Source organism: Pituophis catenifer, unplaced genomic scaffold, assembly GCF_029215685.1.
Source record: "Pituophis catenifer annectens isolate HBS135680 unplaced genomic scaffold, rPitCat1.0.hap2 SCAF_16, whole genome shotgun sequence".
In the NCBI taxonomy this organism is placed as follows: Eukaryota; Metazoa; Chordata; class Lepidosauria; order Squamata; family Colubridae; genus Pituophis; species Pituophis catenifer.
Window position 1 is genome coordinate 16,268,615 of NW_027256896.1, and position 16,518 is coordinate 16,285,132.

Consider the following 16,518-nt stretch of genomic DNA (forward strand, 5'->3'; position numbering starts at 1 on the left):
GGCGGTGACCTAGAGCAGTGGGGGTTCCTCCCGGTTCGGTCCGGTTCGGCCGAGCCGGTAGCGGTGACGATATGACGTCACTGAACCGGTTCTCCCCCCCGCCCTCCCCCCCATGTTATTCTTACCTTTTATTTGGTCCCACCCCCAATCTATTGCTGCCTCCTGAGTCCCAGCTGATGACTAGAGGGAAAAAAACTGTTTAAACTCTTGCCGGGGGGGCTTCAAAGGGCCGCCCTACAGCTGATCAGCGTTAAAAGCAAACAAATGAGTCAGGTCGTAAGTGCGAGGACTGGTCGTAAGTGCGAGGACCTTCCAGAAATGACTCTGACCAGCTAGCCACGCCCACCTAGACACATGACCTCCAAGCCACACCCACAAAATAAGCCACGCCCACAGAACCGGTAGTAAAAAAAATTAGAACCCACCCCTGGCCTAGAGGTGTTCTCGCCTCACAATTAGGAGGCTGTGAGTTCAATCCTAGGTAGAGGCAGATATTTTTCTTTCTCTGGGCACAATGAGAATATATCTGCTGAACAAAACTCCTCATTGGCAACAGGAAGGGCATCTGGCCACTAAACACCATTCAATTGCCCAGACTCCATCCCACAAGGGATTATGGGGTCGTTAAATGATGATGATGATATCATGTGGATGTGTTCACCATACAAGGTAGTCCTTGATTTACCACCACAATTGAGCCCCAAATTTAGGTTGCTAAGTCAGACATTTGTTGTGAGTTTTGCTCCTTATTACGACCTTCCTTGCCACAATTGTTAAGTGAATCACTGGTTAAGTTAGTAACACGGTGGTTAAGTGAATCTGGCTTCCTCATTGATTTTGCTTGTCAGAAGTTTACAAAAGGGGGATCACATTACTTGGTCTGTTGTATTACTTGGTCTGTTGTGTGGATGTTTGGGTGGTTTAGGGGTGGGGAATTGTGGTGGGTGGGAGGGTGTTTGGGGATTGTTATGTGTGTTGGACGTGGTCTTTGGGTGTTAAGTGAATTTCATTGTATGGGTATACTGTGTATACACGTACAATGACAATAAAGTTATTTATTATTTATTTATTTATCACATGACTCCGGGACACTGCAACTGTCATAAATATGACCCAATCGCCAATTGTCCGAATTTTGATCACTTGACCATGGAAATACTGAAGCGGTCGTGTGAAAAAGTCACTTTTTCCACTGCCGTTGTTAACTTCGAACGGTGACTAATTGTTGTAAATCGAGGACTAATTGCACTTAATCCTTGATTTACAACCTTTCCAGCAGGGAAACTTGGGAAGGGGGTGTATTTTAGCCAAAACTACTTAGCGTTGAGAAACCAGGTGGAAAGTAATTGCCCAAAGTCCATACAGAGACAATGGCTTGTTCTTAGTTTGTTATGATCCAGGCAGAGTTTTTCAGCGTTGGCAATTTTAGGATGATGGACTTCTGACTCCCAGAATTCCCCAGTCCACAAACATTAAAACTGTCTAGGTTGAAAACCACCTACATTGCAAACTTAGCCTAATTATTTATTATTATTTGCTTTTGTTTTAGGGCAAGCATCAGCAAAGATCCTTTTTATGACATGCTGGCCACTCGGAAGAGACGGATTGCTAATAAGAAGTAACGCTGAGGAAGGACTCTCACCATCCCTTGTGTCCAGTGCAGAGGAAACCTGTCTCATCCCAACAAACCTGTGTCTTTGCTGTGTGGTGGAACCACAACTGAGCTGGACATTTCTTGTTCTTCTTTACTACTTGTTGGGGATTGTGATTCGTTGGTGTCCTGTCCTTCCTGGTAGAGGGAGATCTTTTCCTCTGTGTCTTTACGAGCTTACATCCAGAGCTTACATCCAGAGCTTACATCCGGAGCTTACAACCAGACTGTTGTGTGTAGCGTTGAACCCTACTGATGTGGCTTTTTGTGTGATCACATTTCTCTCTCCTCTGCAAGATGGTCATGCTTGAAAAAGCTTTCCAGGAAGTTGCTTTTCTCCCCCAACTGGTATTCCTCTCCCCCCTCCCGTTTGTTTCTCTTGGGTTTTTAGCGCAGTCCTCCATATTGTCTTCTCCAAGAGGTTCTCACTCTGCTTCCAGAAAACTGGATTGAAGGGATCCCCGATCCTTGCTCAAAAAAAAAGAAAAGAAAAAAAAAAAAAGAAAAGATAGCTGTTTGCTGGCAGGTGAGGGGGAAAATGGCGATAAGCTTCGAGTCCTTATAATGCCAGGCCCATCTTTTATTTAATAAAACAGATCTCCAAAGATTCCTGGAAGGATTGAGATGGAGAACGTTTTCCTGGGTATTTTGGACAGGATTGGGGCTAAAGCATTGATTTAAATGTTGCTTAACCCGGATAACTTTTAAGAAGTGTTGAACTTCAACTCCCAGAATGTCTCAAGCCTGCATGGAGAATTCTGGAAATTGATTAGGGTGCTGGCTTGGGGATTCTGGGAGTTGAAGTCCACACATCTTAAAAGATGCCCAGGTTGAGAAACACTGATTGAAAGTTATCGATGTTCCTGGTTTGATCTGTTTCCCCTCACCGAGAAGTTTAAGCGAGATGCCATTTCTCCTGGCGTCATTTTTGTGGCCAATAAAACTTGGAATGACCATCGCCGCCGGCTGGTTCTCTGCTGCCATCTAGTGTTCATCCGGACAGCTGCTATTCTGCCTCAGTTGCCTTGTGTCCCTGTTATCCTAACAACCGTGGGAACTTTATAGTTTTGGGGGTTTTTTTGGGAGGGGGGAGTCTTCAAAGGGGTTTTGGAGAATTCAATAGCACTTTAGGTTCAGCTGGCCTGACAGGTGCGAAACTCAACAGGGAATTTGGGCTGGAAAGCTCATTTGAAGATTTTTGGGGTGGGTCGCCCCTTGTGGTACTAAATTTTTTTTAAAAAAAACTTTTTAAGCTTCAGAGCATTTGGAAGAGTTCATACTTACATGTTTGCAAAGGCAGTGCCTATATTTCTAGGTATGCTTGCTGGAGAAAAAAAGGCTTGACGGACAGATTAAGGTTTAATGCTGGCTCCCGACTAGCCATTGTTCACGAATCGAGGGCCCTCCTCCGTGGCATAATTCTGTACGATTTAGTGGCCCACTGAAAGTGAGGCCGTGATTGAACGGGATACATTGGCTGAGCCAATGGCGACTTTTAAGAGGTGTAGGACTTCGACTCCCAGAATTCCCTAGCCAGCATGGCTGGCCGGCTGAGGAATTCTGGGAATTGAAGTCCACCAAGTCTTTAAAAGTAGCTACGGTTGAAGGACACTGTTCTAAACTACCTGAAATTTTGGCTTCATGGACTTTAGGATGTAATCCTAGCCCAGAGGTGGGCAAATGTGGCTCTTTTATAACCTGTAGACTTCAACTCCCAGAATTCCTGAGACAGCCAAGCAGGAATTCTGGGAGTTGAAGTCCACAGGTTGTAATAGAGCAGTGTTTCTCAACCTTGGAAGCTTGAAGATGGGTGGACTTCAACTCCCAGAATCCCCCAGCCAGCAGTGCTGGCTGGGGGATTCTGGGAGTTGAAGTCCACCCATCTTCAAGCTACAAAGGTTGAGAAACACTGTAATAGAGGCACATTTGCCCATCCCTGTCCTAGCCTATTGTGTTTTTGCCAACCAATCATGCCCTCGTACCGTTCACGACACACGTTGCGTGTTTTTGAAACTGTCTAGCGGTAGTGTGAGAAGTGAAAGTACAGCTTTCCATCTGTACGGGCGTTTTTTGTTTTCCCAGCCAGATATTGCAAAAAAAAGTCTGTTAACTCCCCCAGTTCTATTTTTCTTGTACAATATTTCTTAACCACTAAATGTAAAGTAGCTTGTATATAGTGTATATCTGTGTATTGACCGGGTGCTTGGTTATCAATAAAGTGCACAATATAATTCCGTATCCATCGGGAGGGGCCAATCTCGTATGACTCTTTTTTTAAAAAATCCCATTTAGGCGACAGAGCTTCTGCCCGAGATCTCAACGTGAAAGTCAATTCGAGGAAGGTGGGGCACAATTTGGAAAAAAACGTATAGGTTGCCCTGGATTTACCATCATTCATTTAGCAACTGTTCCAAGTTAAAAGGGCACTGAAAAAAACAGAGGGACTTGTGCAGTGGTGAAATGCAAAACGCTTTGCTACCAGTTCTGTGGGCGTGGCTTGGTGGTGGTGGGGTCATGTGACTGGGTGGGCGTGGTTAACTTTAAAAAAAATCATCGGAACCACTTCTTAACAAACTTTTTTAAAGCATTTTTTTTTACTACCAGCCGGTTCGGGCGAATAGGTAGTAAAAAAATGCTTTAAAAAAAGTTTTTTAAAAAAGGTTCTGACAATCGCGCGGCAGTTGTGATAATCGGAACCTTTAAAAAAAAAAAAAAAAAACAACTTTCTAAAGCATTTTTACTACCGGTTTGCCTGAACCAGTAGTTTTTATCACTACCGGTTCGCCAGAACCGGAGCGAACCGGTAACATTTCACCTCTGGACTTGTGGCTGGTCCACGCACTTACATCCGTTGTGGCGTTCCAAGTTGCATGATTAAATTTTGGGCAATTGGTAACCAGCATGTTAGGACTGACTTAAGCCCAATTTGATGTATTTTTAGCAGGCTGACTAGTCTTTTTTTGAGGGGGAAGGGGCATGGTGGATATGGATACCATTTTATGGATATGGCAACAGTGAAGAACAGAAAGGAACTCTGACCCTATATCCAACTTCTATGAGGGAGGGAGGGAGGAAGGAAGAGGGAGGGAGGAAGGGAGAGGGAGGGAGGGAGGAAGGAACGAAGGAAAGGAGGAAGGAGAGAGGAAGGAACAAAGGAAGGGTTGAAGGAAGGAGAAGAAGAGAGGGAGGGAGGGAGAGGGAGGAGGGAGGGAGAGAGGAAGGAACGAAGGGAGAGAGGGAGGGAAGGGAGGGAGGAAGGGAGAGGAAGGAGGAAGGAAGGGAGGAAGGGAGGAAGGAGAGGGAGGGACGGAGGGGAGGGAGGGAGGAAGAAAGGAAGGAAGGAGAGGTAGGGGGGAAGGAAGGAAGGTTGTAGCGTCCTCGGATCATGTGATTGCCAATTGCAACTTCTCAATGTGGAAAGCCAGGTTTGCTTAACATACATAGCACATGATCCACTTAACAACCGTGGCTCAAATTTGTAAAATTGGGCTTGACTGAGTTAAAAACCACCTTGTCCAGCAACCAAAATTCTGCTTTCTATCGCGGTCGTAACTCGTAGTATTTCTGCTTAAATGCTCCCATGCTAATAAAGAGAAAGTCATTGAAATTCTTCCCAATAACTGCAACCCAACCAAGAGCTGGTTAGGCACGTGTCACCGTCAAATGAACTGTGCTGAAATACAGATGGTCCTCGACTTCCAACTGTTCGTTTAGTGACCGTTCAAAGTTACAAAAGCGACTTATGACCATTTTTCACACTTCACGACCATTGCAGCATCCCCATGGACAGCTGATTTAAAATTCAGATGCTTGGCAATACAGTTATAACGGTTACAGTGTCCCAGGGTCGTGTGATTCCCTTTTGCGACCTTCTGATATGCAAAGTCAATGGGGGAAACCAGATTCACTTAACAACCGTGTTACTAACAGAACAGCTGCAGGGACTCGCTTAATAAAGGTGGCAAGAAAAGTAGTACGATGTGGCATAAATCACTTAACACATTTCTCACTTAACGACATAAATCCTGGGCTCAACTGTGTTCGTAAGCTGTCCCAACCTGTAGTTTAGACCCATCAGAGAACAGTCAGATGTAACTGAACTAACAACAGAAACGTCGTTTGATTTGATTTCTCGGATTTATATACTATATAAATTTTACATGCCATATATTTACAAGTGGGGTAAGTGCTTTTTTTTTTATCTTTAAAAAAACAAAGATCAAACTTTATAGACATCTCTGAACAACGCGGCTTGTATAAATCAGACAGATTATTCAGATGAACTGTATTTAATACAGTTTTCCCCACTCTTGTCTCCTGATGCAGGACCAGTGAATTAAGTGTATCACAGTTTGATAGCATTTCATCATTAAAAAAATAATAATAAAAATTAAAAAAAAAAAAGAAAGAAAGAAAGAAAAAAAGAAATCACAGTATGAACGTTGTCTGTAACTAGAAACTTGGAGAAGGAAACAGGAATCAGACAGCCGAGATCGGTCAAGGACGTACATCGCTACATTAAAAATTAACGCAATAAAAAAACTTAAGCGGATTTTTTAAAAAAAATTAAAATTAAAAACGGCTCCTCTCCAGGCGGATACTAGAGATCCCGGCACCTGCTCTCCTCGCTTACTTCTGGCGCAGGCTAGAAGTCCAGATATGGCAGGACAACCTGAGCAATAAAATAAAATTCTGCGGGACAGGGAAGAGATGCCCAAGGACCAGGCAGAGGATGGGAAGAAAAAGCAGGAAAAAAAAAAAAAGAAGGAAGGGCCAGAAATACGACGGGAGTCGCTTTCGCAGGCGACGGTTACAAAAGGCGTATCCTGCAAAGGTTGGGTGAAGGGAAACACCCACGGAAGGAGACACTCGAGTGGGGGAAACGGACGCGGAAGCCTTTCGCAACAATGCACGGGCTGGACATCGCCTGTCGTCGGTCTCGGAAAGGAATTTCAGGTTAAGCCGTGAAGGACAGGCCAGACGGTGTCGAAGCGATCTTCGGACGTGGCCCGCAATACATTCAAAAAGAAAAGAAAAAGAAAAAAAAAACCAAACCCACGGCCAAGCGTCTGAACGTCACGCACTTTGCACAACAGTCCAAAGACGGGAATCCCAACGGAAGGAAAAATGACGTGGAGTTTCTAGTAGCAGACATCGGAAGAGGGGGGGGGAAAAAAAAACCTCGAGGCGCGCTCTCTTTTCTCTCTCTTTCTCTCTCTCTTGCAAACATCCAAGTTGCCTGTGAAATGTTTTAAATAATTAAATTAAATAGACACTTTTATCAGTTGCAGGCTTGCTTAAATTCGGGGAAGGTTCCTCGGCCCCTCCCCCCCGGCGCGGCAAAACAAGGTTCCGACTCGGGAGCGAACATCACGTGGAACATATGTATATATATGTATATATATATATATATATATAAACACATTCAACCTGAGTGGTGGAACGAAGCAGCAGCATTTTGAGATGTTCGGATCCAGGGGCGTTATCTCTCACGGTGACGCGGATTATCAGGAGGAGGTTGCAATTGTTCAGCAGCTGTAGAAGGTTGTCCATCCTCTTGTCGTGTTTGGGGGAATTGCGGAGAATTCTGATTTTTGTTTTGTTTTTGTTTTTTTTTTAAAAAAAGAAGAAAGGCTCAAGGTAAAAACTAAAAAGAAAAAATGAAAAAAGGAGAGACGGGGCTTTCTTCAATGATAAAATCCTGTACAGTATTTTTTTTCTGAAGCACCAATTATGAATATTAAAGAGTTTGTAAGGGTTTTTTTCTTTTTTCCTGGTTTATAAATACACTATAAGCTGGACTTCCAACGGACATTCCGGATCTGAAAGGCAAAGACAACAATATTATTTGGGGAAATGGAGACCTGGAGGGTGGTTTCAATAGCCTGACACTTTTTAAAGGTAAAAGGTAAAGATTCCCCTCACACATATGCGCTAGTCGTTCCCAACTCTAGGGGGCGGTGCTCATCTCCGTTTCAAAGCCGAAGAGCCAGCGCTGTCTGAAGACGTCTCCGTGGTCATGTGGCCAGCAAGACTCAACGCCAAAGGCGCACAGAACGCTGTTACCTTCCCACCAAAGGGGGTCCCTATTTTTCTACTTGCATTTTTTTACATCCTTTCAAACTGCTAGGTTGGCAGAAGCTGGGACAAGTCATGGGAGCTCACTCCGTTATACTAGGGATTCGAACCGCTGAACTGCCGTTTCAATCGACAAGCACAGTGTCTTAGCCACTGAGCCACCGGGTCCCTTTTTAGCCTGACATTTTTTAGCCGGTGGCAAATACAGCTAGTCCTTGATTTACAACAATAATGCAGCCTGAATATTGCTAAGATGGTGTTAAGAAGATCATAAATGAGGTCATCCATGTGACCAATCCGATGGTCAACTTTCAAAACGACTCTGGCTGTAAAACGATTTTACAACTTCGTTATGACTGCAATTGACCCCAAAATTTCTATTGCTAAGCGAGAGATTTGTTAAGTGAGTTTTGTTCCATTTTACGACCTTCCTAGACACAGTTGCTAAGGGAATCCCTGCAGTTAAGTTAGTAACATGGTTGTAAAAGGGAATGGAATGGAATGGAATGGAATGGAATGGAATGGAATGGAATAGAATAGAATAGAATAGAATAGAATAGAATAGAATAGAATAGAATAGAATAGAATAGAATAGAATAAAGAGTAGAATAAGAGTAGAATATAATAGTACAGTAGAAAAAGAGGACAGTAGAATAGTAGAGTAGAATAGAATGTAATAGAAAATGATAGGATATAGGAATGAAGAGTAGAGTAGAGTAGAATAAGAGAGTAGAATAAGAGTAGGGTAGGGTAGGGTAGGGTAGGGTAGGGTAGGGTAGGGTAGAGTAGAATAGAATAGAATAGAATAGAATAGAATAGAATAGAATAGAATAGAATAGAATAGAATAGAATAGAATAGTAGAGTAGAAAAAGAGGACAGTAGAATAGTAGAGTAGAATAGAATGTAATAGAAAAGGATAGGATATAGGAATGAAGAGTAGAGTAGAATAAGAGAGTAGAATAAGGGAAGGGAAGGGAAGGGAAGGGAAGGGTAGGGTAGGGTAGGGTAGGGTAGGGTAGGGTAGGGTAGGGTAGAATAGAATAGAATAGAATAGAATAGAATAGAATAGAATAGAATAGAATAGAATAGAATAGAATAACAGAGCTGGGAGGGACCTTGGAGGTCTTCTAGTCCAACCCCCTGCTTAGGCAGGATACCGTACACCAGGGGTGTCCAAACTTGGCTCCTTGAAGAGTGGTGGATTTCAACTCCCAGAATTCCCCAGCCAGCATGCGCTATAAATATGAGCAAGTTGCTGGCTGGGGAATTCTGGGAGTTGAAGTCCACCACTCTTCAAGGAGCCAAGTTTGGACACCCCTGCCCTACAGCACTTCAGAATATCGGACGTCCCCATGGCCTTTGCTTGCCAGAAGGTCGCAAAAGGAGGAGGATCACATGACCCTGGGACACTGTGACTGTCAGCGGTCAAGCGGCCAAACTTTGATCACGTGATCACGGGGATGCTGCAACGGTCGTTAAGCGTGAAAAACAGTCATAAGTCACTTTTTTTCAGTGCCCTTGTAACTTTAGTCTTAGCTCCCCACAACCATCAAATCAGCCGCTTCTCAAATGCTCGGTGGAATTTTACATCGGCTGCCAGCAAAACTCGTCATTCTTCAACTGGGTTCTGAAACTGACACGCCACAGTGTGTAATTCTAGGACGGGGGGGTCGGCAACCTTAAACACCCAAAGAGCTACAAAGGTCCTAACCGGAAGCCCCCGTTCAATTCTGGAGCTAGCCGGAAGTCCGCTTCCCCCACCATAGAGTCTCCTCCTAGCGCAGCGTCCTTTTTCCTCTATCTGTCCTCACCGAAAGTCCTATCAATTGTGGAGCCAACTGATGACAAGGAGCCGCAGCAGTGGGATGAAAGAGCCACATATGGCTCCAGAGCTACGTGTTGCCGACCCCTGTTCTAGGTGATAGAAGTCCACCGGACGGTTTGTGAAAGACCGGACGGTTTTTTCCCCCAACTCTACGATTCTCTGAGCATCCGAGGAAGACCTCCTGACAGATCAGGTCCCCGTACTCACCACTGTTGTGATCTCTCTGTGGATGGAAGCCATCCCTGTTGCTCCTTTCGAGGGATTTCGCTTTCCGCCAAACAGCGGAAGGGCTTTCCTTGCAGGACGTTGGGCTGTGTTTCCGACAAGCCTCCGAAGAAGATTTGGGCGCCTCCCAGTTTTTGGAATCCTTGATCTGCGGGGCGGTGGGCTTGGGGAGGGAAGGGGCGGAGGCCTCGTCGCCTTCTTCTGATTTCCTGGCTCGCTTCTTCTTTTTCTTCTTCTTCTTCTTGTGTTTGTGTTTGTGGGTCTCGGCCTCGGAGTTGGAGAGGGATGGGTCGGAATCCTGGCGATGCCTGAAGGAGAGCAAAGACCGGGAAAGTCAGAAGGTTCCGGAAAACAGACAGCGAGGCTGCTGTTTTACAGAATATAGAATAGCAGTGTTGGAAAGGACCTCGCAGGTGGCACACGGAGCCATGTCGCCTGGCACGCCAGCTCAGCTAGGGCGCGCATGCACGCGCCGGCCAGCTAATTTTTGGGCCTTCTGGGCCCACCAGAAGTAGGGAAATAGGCTGTTACCTGCCTCCGGAGAGCCTGGGGGTGGGGTTGGGGAAGGCTGTTTTTGCCCTCCCCAGATGCATAGAGAGGATCTGGAGCCAGGTGAGACAGAAAAACGGGCCTACCGGGACATCGCGTGCCAGGAGTGGGGGTCGTGCGCGCAAGCATGGGGCGGGGCACATAGAATTATGGGTGTGGGCATGCTCACGCGCGAACCTCCCCCACACACCCCCTTCCTGGCACGCGATGGCAAAAAAGGTTAGCCATCACTGTCTTATAGTATACCATTCCAGACCTCTATATCCAAGCAGCCACTTCCCCTTCAAGGAGAACTTGCTTAAATTTCTTTTTTTTTTTTTTTAGTCCTCAATTTACAGCCGCAATCGAGCCCAACATTTTCGAAGACAGTGAAGTGAGTTTTGCCCCATCTTACAACCTTTCTTGCCACAGTCGGTAAGTGAATCCCACAGTCGATAATTGAATCCTAAGTTGTTAAGTTAGGAACAGGGTGGTTAAGTCAATCTGGCTTTCCCTGTTGACACCGCTTGCAAAAGGGAACCGCGTCATTCCCCAGGACACTGCAAACGTCATAAATATGAGTCGCTTAGCATCTGAATCTTGATCACGTGACCACGGGGATGCTACAACAGTTGTTAAGTGTGAAAAATGGTCCTTTTTTTTTTTCACTTGCCGTTGTAACTAAACTAACGTTTGAGGACTAGCTGCATGAACGTTAATAGGAATAGCACTTAGATTTATATACCGCTTCACAATGCTTTACAACTCTCTCTAAATGGTTTTACAGAGTCAGCCTCTTGCCTCCAACAATCTGGCTCCTCTTTTTACCCATCTCGGAAGGATGGAAGGCAGAGGCAACCTTGAGCCGGTCAGGATCGAACTCCTGGCAGTGGGCAGAGTCAGCTTGAAATTCCGCATTCTAACCATTGTGTCACCACAGCTTCCTTCCTTCCTTCCTTCCTTCGCAAGCAATAGCAGACTTATATACCACTTCATAGTGCTTTTACAGCCCACTCTAAGCAGTTTATAGAGTCAGCCTCTTGCCCCCAATTACCTTGGAAGGATGGAAGGCTGAGTCAACTTGGAGCCTGGTGAGATTTGAACTGCCCAAATTGCAGTCAGCCGGCAGTCAGCAGTAGTAGCCCTGCAGTACTGCACTCTAAGCACTGCGCCACCATGGCTCGTGACGTAATGTACTGAAAGAGAAAGGGTTCTTCCATGCTTACGATTTATATTGACTGTTTCCTAATATGATTTGATTGCTTATTTGTACCCTATGACTATCATTAAGTGTTGTACCTTATGATTCTTGACAAACGTATCTTTTATGTACACTGAGAGCCTATGCACCAAAGACAAATTCCTTGTGTGTCCAATCACTCTTGGCCAATAAAGAATTCTATTCTATTCTATTCTATTCTATTCTATTCTATTCTATTCTATTCTATTCTGTTCTGTTCTGTTCTGTTCTGTTCTGTTCTGTTCTGTTCTATTCTATTCTTATTCTATTTTTTATTTTTTTTTAAATTTGATTTATATGCCGCCCTTCTCCGGAGACTCAGGGCAGCTAACAATGCGCTAAGCAATAGCCTTCATCCTTTTGTATATTTATACAAAGTCAGCTTATTGCTCCCACAACTGGGTCCTCAATTTACCTACCTTAGAAAGGATGGAAGTCTGAGTCAACCTTGAGCCTTGGCGAGACCCGAACCCGCAGCAATTGCAGGCAGCTGGTCTTAATAACCAGCTTAATAACAGGGTGCCCTAGACCACTGCACTACCAAGGCTATTCTATTCTATTCTATTCTATTCTATTCTATTCTATTCTATTCTATTCTATTCTATTCTATTCTATTCTACCCTACCCTACCCTACCCTACCCATTCATATTCATATTCATATTCATATTCATATTCATATTCTATTCTATTCTATTCTATTCTATTCTATTCTATTCTATTCTATTCTATTCTATTCTATTCTATTCTATTCTTCTAAGCGTCCATTGGAGTTGGGTGGGTGGGATGAATTTAAATACATCATTATAAACGTGGGCTGGCCTAGAGAGAGCGTTACTACTATAGGACAGGACCTACCGGCTGTCTTTGGGACTTGACTGAAGAGCACATTCCTGTGGCTTTGATTCATTCATGGGGTCATTTACTGAGTCATTCACTGAGTCACTCTTTCGGCCACCCCAGAAAGTAGGGGGCGAAGACTGCTGTGCTACCCACATGGCAGGTAAGGAACTAGGGCTAAAAGAAAGGAAGAGGCTTACAGGCTGCCCTGTCAATCCATACATTTCAACCGCCACCAATTCACACCAGGGGTGAAATCTACTTACTTTCCCTACCGGTTTCGGAAGTGCGCCCGCGCGCATCATGTGAGATTTTGGACACTCTGTGCATGTGCAAAGACTTCTGCGTATGCGCAGAGGGTAAAAAACAGGTTACTTCCTGGTTAAAAACAGGAAGTAACGAGTTCCAGGCGGGTGGGTGGACCTTTGCGCTGCCACCGCTACCGGTTCTCCGAACCACCCGCCGCTGCCGCTACCGATTCGCCCGAACCGGTGTGAACCGGTAGCATTTCACCCCTGATTCACACCCATGTCGTGAAGCTATCTTCGGTTGCATGCCACCCGGAGTCGTGTTTTGTGGAGAGGGGCGGCCGTGGAAATTGTGACGGACAAAAGCAGAGAAATAAATACAGGGAGTCCTCGACGTACGACCACCAACTGAGCCCGACGTTTCTGTGGTTAAGTGGGACATCTGCCAAGTGAGTTTTTGCCCCGTTTGATGGGACTTTTCTCGGCCACGTTTGTTAAGGGAATCACTGGTCTTAAATTAGTTAACCCGGTTGTTAAGTGAATCCGCCTTCCCCGTTGATTTTGCTTGTCAAGAAGGTCGCAAAAGGGGAATCACGTGACCCCGGGACACAGCAACCATCACAAATGTGAGTCAATTGTCAAGCATGTAAATCACGTGACCATGGGGATGCTGCAATGGTCATAGGCCACTTTTTTTGGAGCGCCGTTGTAACTTCCGTCGCTAAATGAACTGTTGTAAGAGTCGGGGACTAGCTGAACAGGTAACCCTCGACTTACGACCCCAAATTTCTGCTGCTAAATGAGACAGTTGTTAAGTGAGCTTTGTTAACCCCTGCAGGTGTTAAAGGTAGTAATAAGCTAGTTAAGTGAATCTGGTTTCCCAACTGACTTTGCTTGTTGGAAGGTCACAAAAAAGGGATCACATGACCTCACAAAGACACTGCGACCGTCATAAGTATGAATCAGCTGCCAAGCATCTGAATTTTGGACACGTGACCTTGGGGGATGCTGCAACGGTAGTTAAAAACGGTCATGAGGTCACTTTTTTTCAGTGCAGTTGTAACTTTGAACGGTCACTAAATGAATAGTTATTAAGTCGAGAGCTACCTGTATCCACTTCTTGGAGGATTCTGTTGAAAACTAAGGTATTCACTGAGAGGTAGGTCACAGGGCATCAGCCAGGCCTTTCCAAATGAAATAGGTAAAGGTTCCCCTTGCACATATGTGCTAGTCGTTCCTGACTCTAGGGGGTGGTGCTCATCTCCGTTTCAAAGCCGAAGAGCCAGCGCTGTCCGAAGAAGTCTCTGTGGTCATGTGGCTGGCATGACTCAACACCAAAGACACATGAAACGCTGTTCCCTTCCCACCAAAGGTGGTCCCTATTTTTCTACTTGCATTTTTTAAGTGCTTTCGAACTGCTAGGTTGGCAGAAGCTGGGACAAGGAACGGAGCTCACCCCATCACGCGGCACTAGGGATTCGAACCGCTGAACTGCCGGCCTTTCGATCGACAAGCTCAGCGTCTCAGCCACTGAGCCACCGCGTCCCTTAAATGAAATAAGAAATAGCTTTAAAAGAAATCAAGCTCCTGAAATCTTTCAGCCTCTTTTTTTTTGGGGTGGGGGGGTGGAGGAAGGGGGCAGACGGTGGGGGAAAAGAAGGATTGGGACACCAGTGACCAACTTCAGAAACCACACAGTAGAGATAAAACCCCGTTTACATCTCAGGCTCCCACCGTAGTCTTTTGCTCACCTGGACTCTTTCTCCTTGTGTTTATCTTTTAACTTCTTCTTCTTCTTCGACTTCTTCCGCTTCCGTCCCTTTTGTTCGTCGAGAGAAGGGTCTGGCAAGATTTTGGGGTGTTTCTTTTCGGGGACGCAGTCGCCGGCCTCGGGGCTTGGGGAGAAATGCCTTTTCCGATCGAGGTTGTGGCTCAAACGGCTTTTGTAGTAATTGTACTTATTATAGGGGCTACTGTAAACATGACTTGATTTGCTATAGTCTCTCTCGGAATGAGTCGGCTTCCTCTCCTGGTTATGCCGGGGCACGTGGGAAGCCGAGTAGTAGTAACTGTACGACCGGCACACGTCCCACCTCCTCGGCGTCTCCTGGTAGTACCGCTCCCTGCTCCACGACCTCTCTCCGCCTTTCCCGTAACTGGGCCTGCTCCGTTCAGAGTCCGTTTGGCCCCGGCTGCGGGATCTGTAGGGAGGGTACTTCCCCAAACTCCTGGCGGGATCGGGACTGCCCGGGAACCTGTAGTAGCCAGTGCCGTGGTATTCCCGTCGGGGCTGCTCCTGCTGCTTTCCCCGCTCCCTACTGTAAGCGCACCTTTGTTTGCTGCAGTGTCCATCGGGCTGGCTACGCCCACCTGTTCCGTCTACCTCTTCCTCCTCCTCCTCCTCCTCTTCCTCGGTTTCCGAACGCTTCCTTTTAGGACGATAATATTCTTGGTCGGTTTTTTTGTAATTGTGGGCTTTCTCCTTCGGGGAGGATCTCGGGCCCGGCTTTTCGAGGCTTCTTCGAACCGGCTCGCTGCCGTCTGCTGGTTTGCTTTCCGTCTTTGAACACTGGCTCTCAGCAAGAGTTTTGGGTTGGGGAAGGGGAGAATTCTCGGCGCACGGGGAGTCCTTACTGCTCGGAGGGTTGTCCTGCCTTTCTGGACCCGTCTCGGGTGCCTTTAGGGGAGTTTTTAGCTTTTGGGGCCTAAGTTCACCGTCCAACCTCATCTGGGGGCTCTGGGCGTCTTTTTCTAGCGATCCTGCCTGTCCTTCAGCAGGCTCGGGGTTCTTCTCTGAAGCGGCTTTCTCGTCTTTGGATACACCTGCCTTTTCAGGAAGGACTTGACCGTCTCCTTCTCCAGGGGAGGCTGCTTCATCTGTTTTTAGGGAACCATGCTGCCGGTCGTTCTCAAGCGGTCTGTTTTCTGTCTGGACAATCCTTTCACCAGGGTCCTTCATGGTCGAAGTGACGTCGAGGTCCAAAAGTATTACGGGGCTTGGGATACTGTTGGGAAGGGCAGCAGCGGCCTTTTCAGAAGCGTCCTCGGCTGTTGGTTTTTCTGGTTCAGGAGCGCTGCTGGTCATGAAGAGAAAGACATGTCAAGATGGATGTCAGGCCTGCCACCATTTAAACCTTCTAAACCAGGGGTGTCAAACTCAAGGTCTGGGACCTGATCTGGCATCACGGTGCCTCTACCAGTGAAAACAGAGCTCGCGTGGGCCGCAAGGCGAATTTCACGAGCTCTGTTTTTGCTGGCAGAGGGTTGCAGGAGGCCATCGCAGCTGGACACGGAGCTCGGGAGTCCGTTTTCACTGACACGAGTGACATCAAGCTGGGCACACACACCCTGCCCCCCCCTCCCCCGAGGTCAAACACAAGCCTGATGCGGCCCTCAATGAAATAGAGTTTGACACCCCTGCTCTAAATAAAAACAAGCCTTGGTTGCATTGGTTAAGAAAGGAACAGTTTTATTAGAAGTGCCTTGCAGTAACGCAAAGCCAGAACTGAGAATCGCACGCCAAAATTCCTACGTTCACCTTTTCCCTCCCTTAGCTGTATCTCATTGCCACCCCATGTAACCAATCAGACCCAGGTAAGATGTTTTCATAATGGACAGTCCAAGCACAGTTTGCTATGTGGCTCCCTCCTTCTTCCAGCTGGGTGACCTTGAGGCAGCATCTCGAGAAGATAACAGCATTTACTTTCATTTCCCCAAGCATTCTCCCACTCCCACTCACCCAGTTCATGGCAGTCTGTTACCATATAGCAAGCATAAGGTGGCAGCTGACATGGGATTTCAACCTGAGCATTCCTTAAAAGTTCTTTTAACTTCTGGGGAACCTTTTAAAAAAAAGGGGGGGAGGGAAAAATGAACCTGACGAG

At 46.2% G+C, this 16,518-nt stretch overlaps 2 protein-coding genes across 2 annotated transcripts in view; one reads left to right on the plus strand and one right to left on the minus strand.

The window, feature by feature from the left end:
• CYTH3 (cytohesin 3) overlaps positions 1-2,882 on the plus strand; it is a 60,844-nt gene extending 57,962 nt beyond the window's left edge. The window contains exon 13 of the mRNA XM_070955442.1: positions 1,550-2,882. Coding sequence (XP_070811543.1) covers positions 1,550-1,622 — 73 coding nt within the window. The 3' untranslated portion in view covers positions 1,623-2,882. The remainder of the gene's footprint in view (positions 1-1,549) is intronic.
• Positions 2,883-5,819: 2,937 nt separating this feature from the next.
• Positions 5,820-16,518, minus strand: part of USP42 (ubiquitin specific peptidase 42) — a 28,585-nt gene continuing 17,886 nt past the window's right edge. The window contains exons 14-17 of the mRNA XM_070954939.1: positions 14,386-15,711; positions 12,405-12,563; positions 9,763-10,088; positions 5,820-7,473 (exon numbers count right to left, since the gene is read on the minus strand). Coding sequence (XP_070811040.1) covers positions 7,430-7,473; positions 9,763-10,088; positions 12,405-12,563; positions 14,386-15,711 — 1,855 coding nt within the window. The 3' untranslated portion in view covers positions 5,820-7,429. The remainder of the gene's footprint in view (positions 7,474-9,762; positions 10,089-12,404; positions 12,564-14,385; positions 15,712-16,518) is intronic.